Genomic DNA, 18439 nt, shown 5'->3' with positions numbered 1-18439 from the left:
CTAACCACTGGCAGGAACCAAGAAGGGGAGAGACTCTCTCTCCCCAGTGGGAGGCTAAAGACGAGGCCCATTCGCCTCAACCACCAAAAGCCTGGTGGAACATCTCTGTCTTACAAGCCTGGTGGAATGATAATAAATCCCGCTGGGCCTGAGTTGTTTCCTCCAGAGAACTGATCTCTGTGGTTTGAATATTTCGGGAGAAATCTAGGCTCCACCCGAGAGTTGGCAACCCAAATTCTAGGACAGGAAGTACCACGATATAGCTGCAAATTATGTAAAACTGCACTTATATATACCCAGGGCTTTTTTTCAGCTGGAACGTGGTGGAACGGAGTTCCGGAACCTCTTGAAAATGGTCACATGGCTGGTAGCCCCACCCCCTGATCTCCAGACAGAGGGGAGTTGAGATTGCCCTCTGTGCTGCTCCAGCGGCGCAGAGGGCAATCTAAACTCCCCTCTGCCTGGAGATTAGGGGGCGGGGCCACCAGCCATGTGACCATTTTCTCCGAGGGCAACCCACTGAGTTCCACCACCTCCTTTCCCAGAAAAAAGCCCTGCTGCAAACTATGCAAAACTAAATTAGTCAGGACAGGTGATAAGGTTCATCTCCCTTCATCCCCAGGGGTGTGTGTGTAGGTCGCTGTAACAGCAGCATTCCATACGCTTACTTTTGCAAAAGCCATGCCAATTCTTCCTCAGAGTGGCTTATTCTTCTGTATGTCCAGATATATTTCTCATAAGTCCCTGAGTGTCGACTAAGGTTTTGAGCAATATAAATAGTTAAGTATGTTTTGCCATGTTTTTTCATGCATTCCTTTCTCTTTTTTTGTCTCCAATCAACAGTGCGACAGCGAGAGTGACATTGATGATAAGGTAAGACCAAATACCCCTTACATTGTTCTCGTTTTAATTTCCTGGCCTTCCAAAATCTTGGGAAACCCCCTTACTGACAAAGTAAGAAAAGATCCAGAAAACAACCTTCATAATTTTTATGTGCTTTCGTGTCCAATTTTATAAGTGCTAGTTTGTCTTGGGTCAGCGGCTCAAGATATCTTTCCCCTTGGGTTTAGCTATATACACATACAAGAAAATGTGCGGTTGCTAGTACAAAGCTCTTTCTTCATTAATGTGCCTTGATCCAAGGAGTTCTCAAGTACTATGTTAGCTTTACTATCACCTTCTTTTGGAGAGAGACTTCCTTCAAGAACAGCTTGAAAGCCAATATTTTATTTATAATGACTTTTGAACATGTCAGTTTTGTAATGGGTTTAGAAGATGGAGAACCGGTAAGTTGTCTTCGCAGATGATGCTGTTACTGTCAGGGTAGATTTTGGCTTAGCACATACATATTTATCATGCAGCAATGATTTTTCTGACCTTTTTGCTTGATACCTACATTAGTCATTGAGAGATTACAGTCAGATGTTTCAGATGGAGAAAGAGAGAGAGATCTATGTATGTATTCTTATTTTAACCCAGTGAACCTCCATTGGCGTTGCAAACCCTTTACCTATGGAAGAGGCAGGCTTAATTAACACCACTTAACTGCAGTGTGCTCTCACTGATGGGAATGGGACCTCTGAATATTATGTTGCAATGTGAACTGTAACCTGAGGTGGTGTCAGAAGAAAATTTCATAGCTTATACATAACCTTGAGGTTCAGCAGCTATCTGTCTGAGGCTGTATGTAAACCTGAAGCCACCTTGGCTCTTCATGGGCTAGCCCATCACAGTTCATACATTTTTAAAAAGAAACATGAAAAAACCAAATGGGTTTTTGACTCAGGGGTCATTTCGTAGAAAAAGTGCTGGAGGAACTCATTAGCATAACTCATTAGCATAACTCATTAGCGTATGCCACACCCCTTGCCCTCACCGGAAATGTGTCATTAGCATAACTGATTTGCATGTGCCATACCCCCTGACATCACCTATCCTGGCTGTTTTGGACTCAACCCTGGCCATTCAGGTCCGAAACTGGGCCCCAAATGGCAAAAAGGGGCTGAAAATGGCCAAAAAGGGGCCCAAAATGGTCAGGATTGGGCCGCTGCTGAACAGGAGAGTGATCCACCACCCATCAGAGGCCTGATCCAGGCCGTTTTGGCCCCAATCCAGGCTGAAACAGGCCCAAAATGGCCGAGAGGTGGGCAGGGCCACCTGACATGTGACCTCTTTGGGGAACTGCCGGAACTGCGTTCCTGCACGTTCCCCTTCAAAATGAGCCCTGGCAACACTGCCCCAGGTGCAAGTGGTACCCAGGTCAACGAAAGTAGACACCATCACCTCCTTCTAAAGTACTACATCTTCAGTTTTGTTTGCTTTTTTGGTTTAAAGCACAGTGCAACAGTAAGCTTTCCAGTCCACCACCAGCTAAAATGCGGTACACCTGTGTGTAAAATTCATAAACAAACATTGTAGGACTGGTGGTTGCATGCTGTTCTTGATGGTGTAACCTGCAACCCTGTTCCTTGTTGTTTTGACTTTTCAAAATAATATTTCAGAAAACATCTTTTCTTGGAATATTGTGTCTGTGGTTTCTGCGACCACATCAAGCCAAGTTAGTTTAGGATCACAGACTTACAAAGTATGCTAAATTTAACAGGATTTGCACAAAATCTTGGCCTGCCTCTCCTTAGAAGGACCAAAGCACTCACTCCAGCACCCTGACATTTTCTCCTTTCCCTTTAATTTTATCTTCTCTTTGGGAGCGTGGAGACTTGATATAAGTGGCCACCCCAGAACCCAAGGGTTCTACATACTGTAGTTTTTTTTTAACCTATAAAGCCCTTAGCGGACTGGAACTTGTATATCTGCAGGACCACCTCTCACCATATGTCCCCCGGAGGGTACTTTGAGCTGCCAATAAACAGCTGCTGGTTGTCCCTGGACTCAGAGAGGCTCACCTAGCCTCAAACAGAGCCAAGGCCTTTTCGGTCCTGGCCCCAGTCTGGTGGAACTCTCTGTCTGCTGAAACTCAGAGCTAAGCTACAAGAGATGAATTACACAAGGAGGAGCATGTGAAGGGAGTCACAATGTTAGCCAGGAAACTGAGTTTTAAAAGAGGTCAGAAGGCTTTGTCAATTTCCCCTCTCTACAGAGCCAGGGAGACTGCTGCTCAGAAGGTTTGTTTATTTCCTCTTTACAGCTTAGAAGGGGAGGCGAAACTGACAGACCCTTAGAGAGGCAAAGAGGAAATTAACAAAACCTTCAGAACAGTGATCTCCCTGGCTCTGTAGAGAAGGGAAATTGACAAAGCCTTCCAATCTCTTTTAAAACTCAGTTTCCCAGCTAACATTGCAACTCCCTTCATGTGTTCCTTCTTGCATAATTCATCTCTTGTAGCTTGGCTCTCAGGCTCGGACAGACGTTTTATCTTCACCCGACAGGCCTGTAAGACAGAGATGTTCCACAAGGCATATGGTTGAGGTTGGCATGGACGAGTTCTTCCTGCCAGTCTCCTCTGTGTGTGTGTGTGTGTTGGGGGGGGTGGCATTGTGTCCCTCCTACCCCAGCTTTCCTACCAGTTGATTTATCTTCATTTCTCCATCCCCACTCCCATGGGATGTCTGGCTGGGGTTGGGTAACGTGGGTCTGCCATTAAGAGATGTTTACTAAGCTGTATATTTTTATTTATGGTTTTAAATGTGATTTTATTGATTGTTGTTTATCCGCTCTGAGCTGGCGTAAGTGGGGACAGGGGAATATGAGATTTATTAAATCAAATAAAATCAAGAGTCTTTGAAGGTTTTTTTCAGGGCTTTTTTTCAGCTGGAACAAGGTGGAACGGAGTTCCGGAACCTCTTGAAAATGGTCACATGGCTGGTGGCCCCCGCCCCCTGATGTCCAGACAGAGGGGAGGTTAGGTTGCCCTCCGCACCGAGGGCAACCTAACCTCCCCTCTGTCTGGAGATCAGGGGGTGGGGCCACCAGCCCTGTGACCATTTTCTCCTAGGGCAACCCGCTGAGTTCCACCACCTCTTTCCCCAGAAAAAAAGCTCTGAGTGTAACACAGAAGAACGTGGGATATGCTTAAGCTCAGTGAAATAAGTGAATGCCTAAAGGCAATGAATTTTAAGGGGAAATCATGCTCAGCTTCCACAGAATATTTTCCCTTGTATTTGTAGTTGTTGGCATTGCAGAGGTCATTTTGAATATGTAACGGCCAAAGGACTGTGAGGGCTTTTGGTGCTGAAGAAATTTTCCACCACAACATTCCCTCATGTTAAACAGTGCTGCAGATTTAGCCAAATATTGATGTATCAGGGTTGTGAAATCCAAGTATTAAGAGGATGTGAAAGGTTTACACATTTCCAAATTTAGATATGGTTCACCATTCAGCTTACGTATTTATAAAGGCAATTTTACTTGATCTTTGCTGAAACCACAGGAGGTAAAAATACCACAAACATAGGAAGGTACCCAGAAAGCCTACCCTAATAAAACCATTTTTTCGCACATCTGTTCAAAATCAGAAAAATATGCCTTGCCTTTCATCCTTCCCATGTCCTCTCTCGAAAGCCTTATTGAATGTTAAAACATGTCCCAAAGGAAACCACCAATGTGTTCTGATGCACAAGCTATGAGCCAGAGCAGGGAATTAAGCAACAGCATTCTATGCAGTGGGGCATGCTGGTATTTTTTTGGCTGCCACAGCCAACTTGGGGGAAGGGATTGCAACTTTTAATGGCTGAAGCAAGAAAAGAAGGAGCTTGGAAGTTGTGCCTGGTTCACTTGATTGCAGACACAACCACTCTGTGTCTTCATCAGAACTTCTAACAGTTTCCAACAGTACAAATCTATGGCATTGTTGCTTAGTACATTCGTAATCAGGGCCGGCGCGCCCATTGAGGCCAGGTAGGCGGTGGCCTCAGGGTGCGGGGTGCTGGAGGGGGCGCCAGAGGGGCGGGAGCACGCGCCATGGACCTGCAGCCTCCTAGCCCTTCCGCCCTGAGCCGCTGCCGCCACCAGAACACTCCCTCAGCCAGGCTCAGCAGCGGCGGGCAGACGTCTGCGGCGGCGCAGGGAAACCGAGCAAGAGAGCTCAGACGCCACCTGCGCGCTGTCCCAGCCGCCCGCCACAGCAATCAGGCTGGTGGCACGCACACTTGCTTGTGATGATGTCACACGTGAGGTCATCACACAGGCCGGTGTCGTGCGGGTGTGCGCAGGTGCTCGGCTGGCCGGCCGGCCGCAGGCGCTGAAAACCCTGGCGCCGCTGCTGTTCGTAATTACCTTGTTATGTACCTCGCTTGTAATGCTTGAATGTGGTACAAATCGAATGTTATTTCTCTGAGTTGTTCTCCTGCAGCACAGAATGTAAAATGAGATTATTCACATGTGCAGAATATACTTTCATTTTAAGTTATTTTTTTCACCTGAGCCATGGATACTCATGCCAGCTCAGATGGAGCTAAGCAAATATCCAAGAATGGTTGTCAAGGCTTTGGGGGACTGTGGACAAGTCCAGAAGAGGTTCGGAGCCTTGTAAAAAAAAGAGAGAGATGTGCAACTTCGAGCTTCTCCAAGCAAGCACTGGGAAACTTCCCAAGCTTTTTTGCAAAGGTTTTTGCAAAGGTTTTTGCAAAAGTTTTAATTTTGCAATGGTTTTCTATCATTTCCCCCCTACTGTTTATTTTTACCTTTGTATCTTGTTGTGATGAAGCAAAACAAGTTTCTCCCACAGGCCTCAGTATCAATTGCATATCACCCATCACTGTTGTTGAAACACGTGTATTTGCAATGGACAGACCACCACATGAGCCTTTTGTGGTATCCCAGGCCAGGACACAAACACTTTCATCATAGCTGCTACTTGGTATTTATGGCCTAGACGAACCGCTTTTGTGGCATTGTGCAGGTGACTGATCTCTAGCAGGGTTAAAGTTGTACATGTCTCTTCACACATTTCTCTGCAGTGTGTATTTCAGGTTTCTACCTGGCCCTATCTAGATTCATGATAACTGAGCATTGTGATACGCCGAGAACAGGGCTTTTTTTCAGGGGGAACGCGGGGGAACAGAGTTCTGGAACCGCTTGAAAATGGTCACATGGCTGGTGGCCCTGCCCCCTGATCTCCAGACAGAGAGGAGTTTAGATTGACCTCCGCTCCGCGGTCAATCTAAACTCCTCTCTGTCTGGAGATCAGGGGGCAGGGCCACCAGCCATGTGACCATTTTCTCTGAGGGTAACCCACTGAGTTCCACCACCTCTTTTCCTAGAAAAAAAGCCCTGGCCGAGAACAAGGTGAAACTCAGTTCCCCCGTATTATTTCTGACACGGAATCACAGTATTTTCTAGCATTTGTCCAATCAAAGAAGGCAAAAAAGCAATCATTTAGAAAAACTACTTAAAAGATCTGCCAGTCAACGCTCAGATGAAGTTGTAAGTGACATGTAGTTTTAGTATACAGCTATGCTATTAATGATTATCTTAAATTACAGCGGGTAGGCCCAGCTAGCAGCATACGATCTGAGAGTGACATTTGTTAGATTAGGTTTGACTTCACCTTGTAGTGAAGAAATTGAAATCTGAACAACATTGATTAGCTTTCAGACTGTGGGATCTGAGGTTACCTTCAGAGGAAGCTGTGTTGCGTTTGGCTGGTAACCTAACTGTCCTTCTCAAGAAAGGAAAGAATATTATATCATTCTGTGCAGACGATATAAATATTGGGCGTGGGGAGAGGAGTTGTTGTGCAGGGCTGCCCCACTAGAATTTCGAGTTTCACATACAGTCAGGAAGACGTTTTCATCCCACCTATTTTCTTTGGCAGATTTCCTGGATTTTCTTTCTTTTACGCCATTGATCTCCGAACAGGTGTCATTTGTTTAGCAGCAATATTTCTTTCAAATTTTGTTTATTTGGTAGGGTTTAGAAAACCCAAGGGGTTTTCTAGATTACACGAGACATGCCCCTTTTTTTCTTTAGTATTTGGTAGGGTTGCCAGGTACCCATCACCTCCCATCGGGAGGGTGGAGCACCTGGCACTTACTTTGTGCTGAGCATGAGCTCTTATCGTGCATGCGCACATCCGTGAGCCGGCCTGATGGCGGCACGTCTGGAAGTGACATCACCGTGCCGCCTGCACGAGCACTCCCATGCTCTGCACAGGGCCAATTTGGCCTGTTTGGGGTCCAAATTGGCCCAAAATGAAGCACGGAAACACTCCCGAAGGCGGTGCAACAACATCACTTCTGGAAGTGATGTCACTGTGCTGGTTGGGAGCCTGCCCCCTCCCATCAATCACTGGGTGATTGGCAGATGAGGAGGCAAATCCCTGAGAGTTTGCCCACCACCGGCGGAACCCTAAGGCCACGGGGAGAATTGTTGCAGCTTCTTTCAGAGTGTGGAGAATCCATAAAAGAAACTTGGACTTTTGAATCCAGCAGGAATTCTCACATTATAACATCCCTGCCATGTTGGGTTGTGTGTGTGTGAGTGTTGTGTTTGCTTTTTTGTGTGTGGCAGAGAGAAAAAAAGATGAAGAAAACAGACTTGTAGTGACATTAGGCTATCTTTCAAGCTGTGCACCAATGGTGGTGATGTAATTCTGACGGCCCATAAACATCGCTACTGAAAATATATACTTCTTTTACTAGCTACAACAGCATTAACAGATAGCAATTACCCTTCATTTTCTGGAACTATAAAGTCTCCATTAATTCAAGATTTATGTAGTTATAGCATTTAGCACAGGAATAACACCACAGAGAATTGGTTTATACACATGTAATGAGAGAGCTTATGGCATACTTTAGTGAACATTAACATAATAGAGTAATATAAACCATCAACAGTTCCTCTTATTGTCTCTTACCTGCTTTAGCATTCCGATGAAAAGTGGCGAGCAGCTTGGAAATGCACTTCGTTAAATGGCGTTCTGCAAAAAGCCAAAAGTCAAGTTGCGTAAAATGAGGGAATGAGTAATTCCTCCTTGTCGTTATTCCAAAATGTTGCTCAGACTTTTTTTTTTTTTGCTAATAACAATGTTTGGAACCATATTAACTATAAAATGTGTGTGTGGGGGACCTATTACCTTCTTTCAGTGTAATTCACTGCTCATGTTTTTTCATTCTTGGGCTCCCAACTGCTGCGAGTGAAATTATGGGTTGTCAGTTTAATTGTATGGACCCAGAGTATAAGCGAGCTCTACAAATCAAGGGTTAGATATCAGGCGTTTCTTCATTTACTAAATAAGACATAGAGGAGGGGAGGAGAAGGGTGCAAATGACATTGCATTTCTTAGTTAATTAAATGTTCACTGTGCATTTATGCTGCGGCTCGACTTTGAGTTCTAATGATGGCAGAAGAAAGCTTAAAAACTCAACTGGCTGAGTAAAAAGGGGAATGGGGGAGAGAAAGGTTGCAGTTTATTTTCACATATCCTCTCCTCAAGAGCCACCTTGAGGAAATTGCTTGTTGAGTGGGAGGTCGAAGATCTGAGCTTCCAAATTTTCAGGCTAGAAAACAATTGCAGGGAAGACAGCAAGAGGCATGATGCTGTGGGAAAGGCGCTAACCTTTCCCCTTCATGTGTTACTACAACTGAAATTGTCATCGTCCCTCCCCACACTCTGCCCTAGCTGCTGTCAGTCATGGTGGGGAACACGCAGAAACCTATTTTTTATAGCGGCATACTGTGGTATAATATATCTATCTCATTCTTTTTTCAAGGAGGTCAAAGTGTTATAAATATTTTTCCCCCTCTATTTTCTCCTCTCAACCACCCTGTGAAGTAAGTTAGGCTAAGAGAGAGAGTGATTGGTTACTCAGTATAGCAGAGGTCCTCAATAGAGATGGGCACAAACCAGGAAAATTCCAAACCATGCAGTTTGTGGTTCGTCACGTTTCACGAACCACGAATTTTCATGAACTTGCTCCAGTTTGTGAACCGGTTCATTCAGTTCGTGAAAACGTCACTTCTGGGTCAGCAGAAGGTCTGCAGAGAGCCCATCCCATTGCCTAGGAAACTTTGATCAATGCCAGGCTGTCTGCAGTGATGAACTGATATACAAACCAAACGAGCCAGGCTAAAATTCATCACTGTTCATGAGAAATGAGCTCTCATGAACCACTGGTTCATGAACCATGAACCAGCTCAGTTTGTGACAAACTTCAGTTCATATTTCGGTTCGTGCCCGCCTCTAGTTCTCGACCTTTTTGAGCTGGCAGGCACATTTGGAATTCTGACACAGTGCGGGTGGGCGCAGCAACCAACTGGCTGCCACAAAATGGCTACTACAGCTTACCTTCAGTCACACAGTGAAGATTCTTGTGAGGTAGAAGCAGCTTCTGCCAAAGCAATGTTTTTAAAAACCTGCACAGCCAATCAAATCCCCAATGGTCAATCAGAAGCCCTACTGAGCAAAAGCCCCATCTGGCCCCACCCACTTTCTAAAAATACTTGGTGGGCACAAGGAAAGGTGTTGGTAGGCACAATTGTGCCCATGGGCACCACGTTGGGGACCCCTGCAGTATAGGGTTGCCAGGTACCCTTTGGAAATTGATGTGAAGAGTTCCACAGTGCCCCACAATGACGGCACTTCTGGTGTGACTCAGAAGTGACAGAGTTGCACATAACTACGTGCATCCAGGTATCACTGGAAGTGATGTTATCATGGGATGCCATGGAGTGTGTACCAACTCCATTTCCTGGTGATCACCTGGCAGAGGCAAGGATTGCTGAAAGATTACCCATCACCAGAAGATATCTGGCATCTCTCTTTGGTGAACTTTCTGACCAATTTTGGATTTGAACCTGTGTCTGTTCAATATAGTTGGCTCCCAGATGGTCTCTCACACAGTCGTGTTCACAGTCCAATCTGCTTTTCTGTACATTTGCCTAATAAAAATGATTTGGGCCATGAGTTCCATTTGGAAAAGACAGAAGAGCTTTAGTTTAGAATAATAGTTTTCCTAAAACTCCCAGGCTCCGTACCAAAATACAATCTTATGTCTGCTTCTTTATCTAAAAAAGCATTGGTTTCTTTTCCTGCCTTGGCTCTGTCCTCTTTATTTTATAACTTCAGGTTTGTTGTCTGTGTTGTTCAGCTGTGTTATACCAGTCGACATCTATGGGAGGAAAGAGAAGGTGTAGAAAAAAACAACAGAAAGCTCAAGGGTTAGATCACCAAGGAAATGGCTAAACAGATCAGGATGTCTTAGAGGAAAAGACATCTGGCAGGAGAGGAAATTTTCGATCATTATAGAAATGTATAAAAATTCATCATGGTTTGGAGAAGTTAGTTCTTCCATAATACTAAAACTCGGGGACACCCAATGGAGTTCACGAGCAGCAGATTTAGAGCAATCACCGTTTGCAGATCTCATTGCTGCTAGATGTAATGAAGCCTGCTCGCTTAGATGTCTTTAAAGAAAGCCTAGAATAATTTGTAGAAGATGTCTCCATCACTGGCTATTAGTCATGATAACCCAATGGTGCCTCCATGGCCGTTTCCACACGGCTTACCTGTGCTCGTAATGTCCCGGTAGATCGCGCAAATCTCGCGCGAGGAAACGCGATCTTCCGCGTTTTTTGCGCGATCTACCGGGATGTTACGAGCACAGGTAAGCCGTGTGGAAACGGCCCATATCAAGAGGCAGTGTTTTTCTGAATATTCATTGCTGAGAGGCCACCATCTGTGGAGGCTTTGACTACTGTGCCCTGCTTTGTAGGCCTTTTAGGGCCATCAGGGTAGGCCAGTGTGGGCATCAGGAGTTTGAACTAGACAAACCTTTGGTCTAATATAGGAAGGCTCATGTGTTTTTAGGATCAGATGGTGCTCTAGTTATCATAGGTAAGACTGAAGTACGCACTTTGCAATCTCTGCTTTTCCCAAGCACTTTGGTGAAAATTTCCTGTTCTCTGATCTCTCTAACTCTACAAGAATGTGTGTTTTGGTTTTAGGGCCTTTATAGCAACACAAAAGAAAGAAATCACACACTGTTAAGGTATGTGATCCTCCTGAATGCTGCAGACTTGCTGGCTCCTAAAGCTTAAAAAGTTGAGATCCCTGAGACTTTAACTGAAGGAAGGAAGGAACAACAAAAGTTAGAAAAGCTGACAACTGTTTAATGCCTGGATAAAGGTGGTTCGTTTGATGGAGGGAGGCCTTACAGCTTGACAGATGTGGCAAATGTATGTATCCTTACTGAAAACAGATCTGTTTTCCATAATACATAGCCATGATATAATGTTTAGAATAGCATCAGGGACCAAAAAAAAAGGTCTATAAACAAGATAAACCATGTTACTGTAATTACTGGGAATGGATAATTTACGATCTGGAGATGGACTCTCTTGGACAGTGTGTGGTCGAGAGGGCAAACACCAGCGCAGCCATGGTGGTCTTATTTGAAGTGAAGCTTTGCTTCTAGGACAGAGCATATGTTCTTCCGAGACCTCAGCTCCTTGGCATTTCCAATTAATGGATCTTAGAAAAAGGGAGCTGAGAGAGAGAAGTGGACTGGATAGTGGCATTGGTCTGGCTTGTTCTGTGTGGTGGCCAGGGTTTCCCCCCACCCCTCCCCGCACTGTGAGTTGCAGCAGTCTCACAGCGGTGGTCCGTCCTGGGCTCAGGTTTGTTGGCAATCTGATTTTAAAATATGGCTGTATATGAGTCTAATGTTTAGGGGGAATGTTTTGGTTCATTCAGAAGTTTTCCATGAGGTCAGCATCGCAATACATTGAGAGATGCGGTTGCACATCATCGTTGCTATTGCCTACTTTTCTGGTACATTTTTATCCCACTATTCGTCCCTTCCTCCATGGAACTGAAACTTCCTATATTCATATAAATATTCTTTTACTGATATAAAATGGAGACCTAGGCAGTTTCCACATGGCTTACCTTCCCTCGGAACGACCCGGAACATTGCGCAAAAAACGCAGAAGATCGCGTTGATCTTCTGCGTTTTTTGCACAATGTTCCGGGTCGTTCCGAGGGAAGGTAAGCCGTGTGGAAGGTAAGCCATGTGGAAACGGCCCAAGACTCAGGTGCATTCTGTGGGAAGATCCTGCGTCCAGAGGAATCTAGTATTGTATTTGGTCATGATTTACTTTATACCGTTTTGTATTGGTTCTTTGCAATCTTTGCTTTCGTGTAAGCCACTCTGTAATCTAAGTGTGTGAGCAGATGAGGCATAAATGTTTAAAATAAATTCCCAGGGAAAGGCAAAGAGAAGGAGTAGGACAGGAGAGGGCAATGCTCTCATCTCATAATGGGAAAATTCTGTTTGTGTGAACGGGGCCAACATACGCAGGTAAAAAAGGAATAAAAGCAGTTTTAGATTTGTGTGCCTTAATTTTAAATTAGAAGGATGTTTGGAATTAAATATCAGGATTTGTCCTGATTGAAACATTACAGTAGTGTACATTTCCCCCACCCCACCCCACACACTAAAATAGTACATTCTGCAGTCGCTGTTCCCTGTTTGCCTGTGTCACTATTATTTTGCTACAGCAAGAAGAGGAACCATTGCATCAACCAACAGATCAATAATCCACTCTTGTATCTTTTTAAATGCCTCCATATACACACATGCATGATGAAGAGGAGCTCCCAGATGGATCAATAAAGCCACGGGGGGGGGGGCAGGAGAAAGTCTGTAAGCCTACGTTTTGGAGGCAGGCCCAAGTTACCATCATCTACCTTATCTGCTTTTGTTCCTATTGGTATATATAGTGATCGATACACACACACGTCATGTGTATCTCTTTTTTTGAGAGAGGTAAATATTTTAAAGCACAGGATACAGCAGTAACACAACCAGCTCATTTCTAGAACAACCACCAATATTCATGTGGCATGAAAGATGGATTTGTGTTCTATTTCTGCATAGTATATTTCACAAGAATAGAGTTGTGACATTACAGAAGTGGTGGTGAACACATAACAACAACAATAGTAACATCTGATTTATATACCACCGTTCAGGACAACTTAATGCTCGCTCAGAGCGGTTTACGTAATATGTTATTATTATCGTCACGACAATCACCCTGTAAGGTGGGTGGGGCTGAGAGAGCTTTGAAAGAGCTGTGATTGACCCAAGGTCACACAGCTGGCTTCAAGTGGAGGAGAGGGGAAATTAAACCCGATTCTCCAGATTAGAGTCCTGCCGCTTTTAACCACTACACCAAACTGGATCTCACAGAGCAGCACTGAACCACAGTTCCTCCCCACACTAACTCGGTCTCAGGTAGAGGTTTTTCACATCACCTGATCCTTCTAAGTGAAGTTGTCAGGGGTTAAACCTGGACCCTTCTGTATGCAAAGCAGATGCCCACTGAGCCACGGCCCCAGCACTCAGTGATGTCTAATGGGATGTGGTTCAGGGTTAGAGAATATGCTTTTTATATGTAGAAGCTTCCTGGCATCTCCCATTGGGAATGTCATTTTTCTGCCTGCCTAGAGAGCCAAAGTTTGGTTCCTGGTAGGACTGCCCTTGGCCCAAGTTTTGAAATGGCAATCTCATTTCAGATTTTCCATGATGTCAAGATGAAGCTGGGCTGAGAGGGTGGGGCTGTGAGAGCCTGGCTTGTCTTGGATAGTTCAGGCCCTCTTCCCTGATTCTCTTATGGATATATATACAGTCAGTAAGTAAGTACAAAGGAAGTAACTTTGACTGTAATAGCCAAAGCATACCCAAGACAATGGAGTCACTAGCAAGCACTTGGCATGTGTCTTTCCTTAACCAATCCATTCTACTTGTATTTTCACTGTTTTGCACTGGCCTTCCAAAGCCCCACCCTGTATTCTTGGTACCCTCCTCCATCATTTCTAGCTACAGGTTTAGTGGATAAAGAACTCCACAAGCACAACCCTTTGTGGCACACAGGCAGAGTTTGCAGGGAGCTTTGTCTGTGCAGTTGAACTGCCGAATCACCCAGCTACTCTGTGCATTACAGAAACACCCTCTTTCCTTACTGAATAAGGATAAAGCTAAGCAAGGGAAGGGCTCCCAGCCTTGCCATAAATGTAAGCTTTGCATGCTTAAATAGAACCACCACACTCATTTGGAGAGGTCCGTGATTCTTTCTGCCATTAGCAGGTTCTGCGGCCAAATCCCGAGTCCTCTGGGCTGCTTTTTTGAAAAAAGGTCTTTTTGTTTTCCCTCAGCGTTCACAGGCTGCTTTAAAGGTTCATCTCCCTGGGCTTCCTGTATACCTGCGTCAAAACTAGTTGGAAGTCTTTTGCCTAAATCTCTGGCAGCAGCTGACTTAATTTGTGGCTTACTGCTCCTGACAGTTTATTGGGGAAGCAAAGCGTGCCTTCATCTCCAATAATAAACAGCCCACCCGCAGATACTTTGACAGAGTTAATGGTTTTTATACAAAAATGGACAGACTTAATGTTTCGGCTGTAGCAATCATCAGTTCTGATCTCCTTAATGAAATTAGATTAAGTGCACCTGGGAAAATGCTGAGACGGCACATTGCCTTCATCACCTCCTTTAATTTAAAACCAATTTGCGGGGAAAATATTCTCTGAAGCTGAGGGATGCAGCATGAGAGAAAGGGAGAGGAAGAAAGAGGGGGATTTAAAAATCTATCTGGATCGCTGCTGGCACTTTTAATTCCTTTCCCTACTGACAACGTGAAATATTAGCAGTCTTAAGAACAGAGAGTTTAAACACTTGCTCGCTAACCCTTCTGCCTTTTGCAAGAAGAAAAGTGATGCATTTAAATACACCGCCAAGGACGCAGCCCTTCCACCTGCGTAATTTCCCCCCCCCCCTTTTATTTGTAGCCCAGCTTCAGGAGGAAACCGACAAAGGGCACCTACGCACATGCTTCCTTTAAACGTGTTGGGTTATTTTTTCTGCGCAAGTCCCCTCTTTGCAGGATGGTGTTAGAGTTGGAACACAGGGGCAGGCGTTGGAGAGGGAGGACAGGTATCGCTCAGATGCCCCCAACACTCCGGCAAGCTCATCCCACACCTCTCCAAATTGCAGAGGCTATGAATAGTAGGGGAAATAATTACATTTTCCTAGCAACAATGGCATGTGCCCAGCAACCCACCAAGCGTGCTTCCCCCCCTCCCCCGCGCCGCTGTAACTCACAGAGCCCTCCCCCACCACCCAAATTTTGTTCCTGGGGATCAACAAACCCTCAGGAACAGAACAGGGCAAAGCAAGAGGTGGAATGAGCAGCAATGGCTGTCCTCTTCTGACTAGTTATGTGCAGGGCTTTCTTTCAGCTGGAACGCAGTGGAACAGTGTTCTGGCACCTCTTGAAAATGGTCACATGGTCGGTGGCCCCGCCCCCTGATCTCCAGACTGAGAGGAGTTTAGATTGCCCTCCGTGCTGCCGAGCGGTGAGGAGGGCAATCTAAACTCCCTTCGGTCTGGAAAACCAGGGGGTGGGGCCACCGGCCATGTGACCATTTTCACCAAGGGCAATTTAAACTTTAAAAAATTCCCCCCTTGTTCCAGCTGACCCAAAGTGCGATCTTGAGTTCCACCACTGAGTTCCACCACCTCTTTTCCCAGAAAAAAGCCCTGGTTATGTGCCTTTAAGTCTTCCAAAGAGTATGATTGGGTACATGCCAATATATTGTGGTTTAAACATCAAAGAGTCTTGTGGCATCTTAAAGATGAAAATTGTATTGCACTATAAGCATTTGTGGGCTCACTCTGTCTGAAGCTGTACCCCACAAAAGCTCAGGGCATGATTAAAAGACCCATGAGATTTCCACCTTGCTTTATTTGCAATAGGCTAACACAACTTGTCCAGTGGATATCTGAATTCTAGAAACATAGATTTACCTCCACAGAACAGACATGCTTGTTTTAGTGAAGATTTTTAGTAACCTTTGAATGCTGCTTCTCTGTTGCATTATCAGGTTTATATTCTAAGGCCCCTCTGAACCACTGGTGGGATTGCTAGCCTCCAGGTAGACCTGGAGAGCTCCCAGAATTAGAACTCATCTCCATACTACATAGATCACTTCCCTTGGAGAACATGGCTGCTTTTGAGAATGGACTCTATGGCATTGTATTCTGCTGAGGTCCCTCCCCTCACCAAATCCCACCTTCTGCAGGTTCCACCCCCAAATCTCCAGGAATTTCCCAATCCAGAGATGGCAAACCTACCCATAGGTTGATTCTGAGGTTCCATTTTGGAAATCCCTGATTTTATAGCTTCTTTCACTTGTTTTGATGCTCACGTTTGTGCTCATATCTGCAGGACCTCAGAAGGAAAGGGTTATAGCAGCGCTGCGTGAACTAAAACATAACACGGTTTGCCTTTACATTGGTGCTTTAGAAACAGAGAATGTCCAAATTACATCTAAAAGAAGGCTGTAGTTGTAATATCACATCTGTTTCTCCACTTCTGCCGCTTCTCATTTTATCACTGCAAGTTCTGTTAGTCCCGAGCTTGTTGTGCAACATAGGCCTCTGCTCTCATGTAATGTTAATTAGTCCATAAACATCAAAGAATGCAAGAATGAGTTGCCCTGAAGCTTCATTTATTGACCTCCTATTTCCTTTTTGAGTAGCAGTTGGCATCAATACTCCTTTCCTTTATGGCCTGGAATAACGGCTGTGTAATTAGCACAATGGTAATGCAAGTCATAGTGTAAGTGGAAGACGTCAATGGAATTCTATTGATGCTGTAACTTGGAGGCAGAGGAAATGTTTATAAAAGTGTGTTAGCTCTCTCAGCCGAAGCACTTGTGCTTTTCTTATCATTTACAGGCATTTGTCTGATCAGACATCGCTCCCTTCTCGCAACACCATAACTGCATTTAAAGCAGTTACTTGTACTTAAATGCAGGAAACTTGCAATCAAGAATATGGCCTGGAAACCAGCAGGAGACTGGGGTTTTACCATAGAGTTTCCAGCAATTCCTAGAGAGTGTTTAAAAAATTATCTCTCCCACCAGCTGCTGGAATGCCAGTGGGCACTATTGTAGATCAATAATCTACAATAGGTCATATAGCAATGGAAGGCACTGGGAACGTGTCACACTTCCCGGGAGCATGCCCCCGGGAGGCCCATGCCTGACCCGCCAGCCAGGTAAGCAGGGGCAAGTGGTGGAGGGCAGGAGCAGGGGATGGCAACCCTCACTCCGGAGCTTCTGCACACTGTGCTTGCGATAAATACCCCCTGCACGACTCCCCTACACGCATACACCCTTCACCCACCAGGGACCTGGTAACCATAGAAATTCCCTATATTTAGTTCTTTTCAATATTTAGGCAAAACTTGTGTTTTTAAGGGATATATCAGAAAGCCATAGTTACAAAAGAATCTAATGTCAAAGCAGGTCAACTCTGAGGTCTACTTAGACTGACAGTATCCTTTTAAAATATATATTTGCATTACCTTTTCACAATCAAGCTATCCAAAACTTCCCCTTAAAAATAACAAGTTTGATTGAATTTAGTGGGCTGTAAAATGTTCGTGGTTCTCCATGAGCCATACTCTGCTGCCCAAGCCCTGGAGAAAGCCAAGCAAAATGCTGGACTAGATTTGGACCAAGTTTTGCTTGGAGTCTTCAGGCTGACATGTTATTCTACAAAGAGTCACACACAGAGACCTGTATGTAGCAGTTTTTTAAAACAGCAAACATCCAGGCTGCGGAGAATCAGAAATATTTGCTGGCCACATCCTGATTTATTTGACAGTCTCAGTAATAAAATAACTATTTGTCTAACTCTTCCTGATTAGTCTGAAGCATTCTGCCAAGACTAAGAGGGCTGACTAGTCAGGAAACCACTGCTATTTTGGCTTTTTGAAGACCTGTGATATTTGCAAACTTAAAAAAAATATTATTAAGTTTGGCATTTCAGAAATAATTCACTGCTGTGATGTGGACATTTTCCACACCGCCAACAAAGTCTGTTATGGACAGATATACCAAAGAAGCGGGGGGGGGGGGGGAGAGAAGGCCCAGGAAAAAAATGTGCTGCATATTGCTTGCAGATGTATCCTGTAAAAATAATTGTTTTTCACTGGATTTTAATGTTTCTTCAACTTTGTAAACATAATGCCTAAGTGGTTTTATTCAATAAACGTGACCCACGCTGTAATTGCTTGCATATTGGCAGGCTTTTTAAATAAGGAGCAGATTTTGACTAAATCTCTTCATAGCACTGAGGTTGCTTAGGTTACAGCCTTTGGGGTAAGCAGGGGATGGCAAGGAGCTCATGTTTTGCAAAAGAAAAGATCAGACCATGGCTTCAGAAATTAAGACAAATGAGTTATTCGATTAGTGGACATTAGGGTTGCCAGCTCCAGGTTGGGAAATTCCTGGAGATCTGGAGGGTGAAACCTGGAGAAAGTGGGGTTTGGGGAGGGAAAAGATCTCGGAGTGGCATAATTCCATAGAGTCCACCCCCCAAAGTAGCCCTTTTCTCCAGGTGAACTGATCTCTGTAGCCTGGAGACGAGTTGTAATTCCAGGAGATCTCCAGCCACTACCTGGAGGCTGG

General features: G+C 44.7%; 1 protein-coding gene across 16 annotated transcripts in view; it reads left to right on the top strand.

Annotated features, from left to right (window-relative positions):
- FBRSL1 (fibrosin like 1) overlaps positions 1-18439 on the top strand; it is a 910549-nt gene that overhangs the window by 603212 nt on the left and 288898 nt on the right. For all 16 annotated transcript variants that reach the window (XM_054995767.1, XM_054995768.1, XM_054995762.1 and 13 more), the window contains one exon: positions 844-873. In XM_054995767.1, the coding sequence (XP_054851742.1) occupies positions 844-873 (30 nt within the window). The remainder of the gene's footprint in view (positions 1-843; positions 874-18439) is intronic.

This window comes from Eublepharis macularius, chromosome 13, assembly GCF_028583425.1.
Source record: "Eublepharis macularius isolate TG4126 chromosome 13, MPM_Emac_v1.0, whole genome shotgun sequence".
In the NCBI taxonomy this organism is placed as follows: Eukaryota; Metazoa; Chordata; class Lepidosauria; order Squamata; family Eublepharidae; genus Eublepharis; species Eublepharis macularius.
Note: the sequence above shows the minus strand (reverse complement) of the source record. Positions and strands in the feature narration are given on the sequence as shown.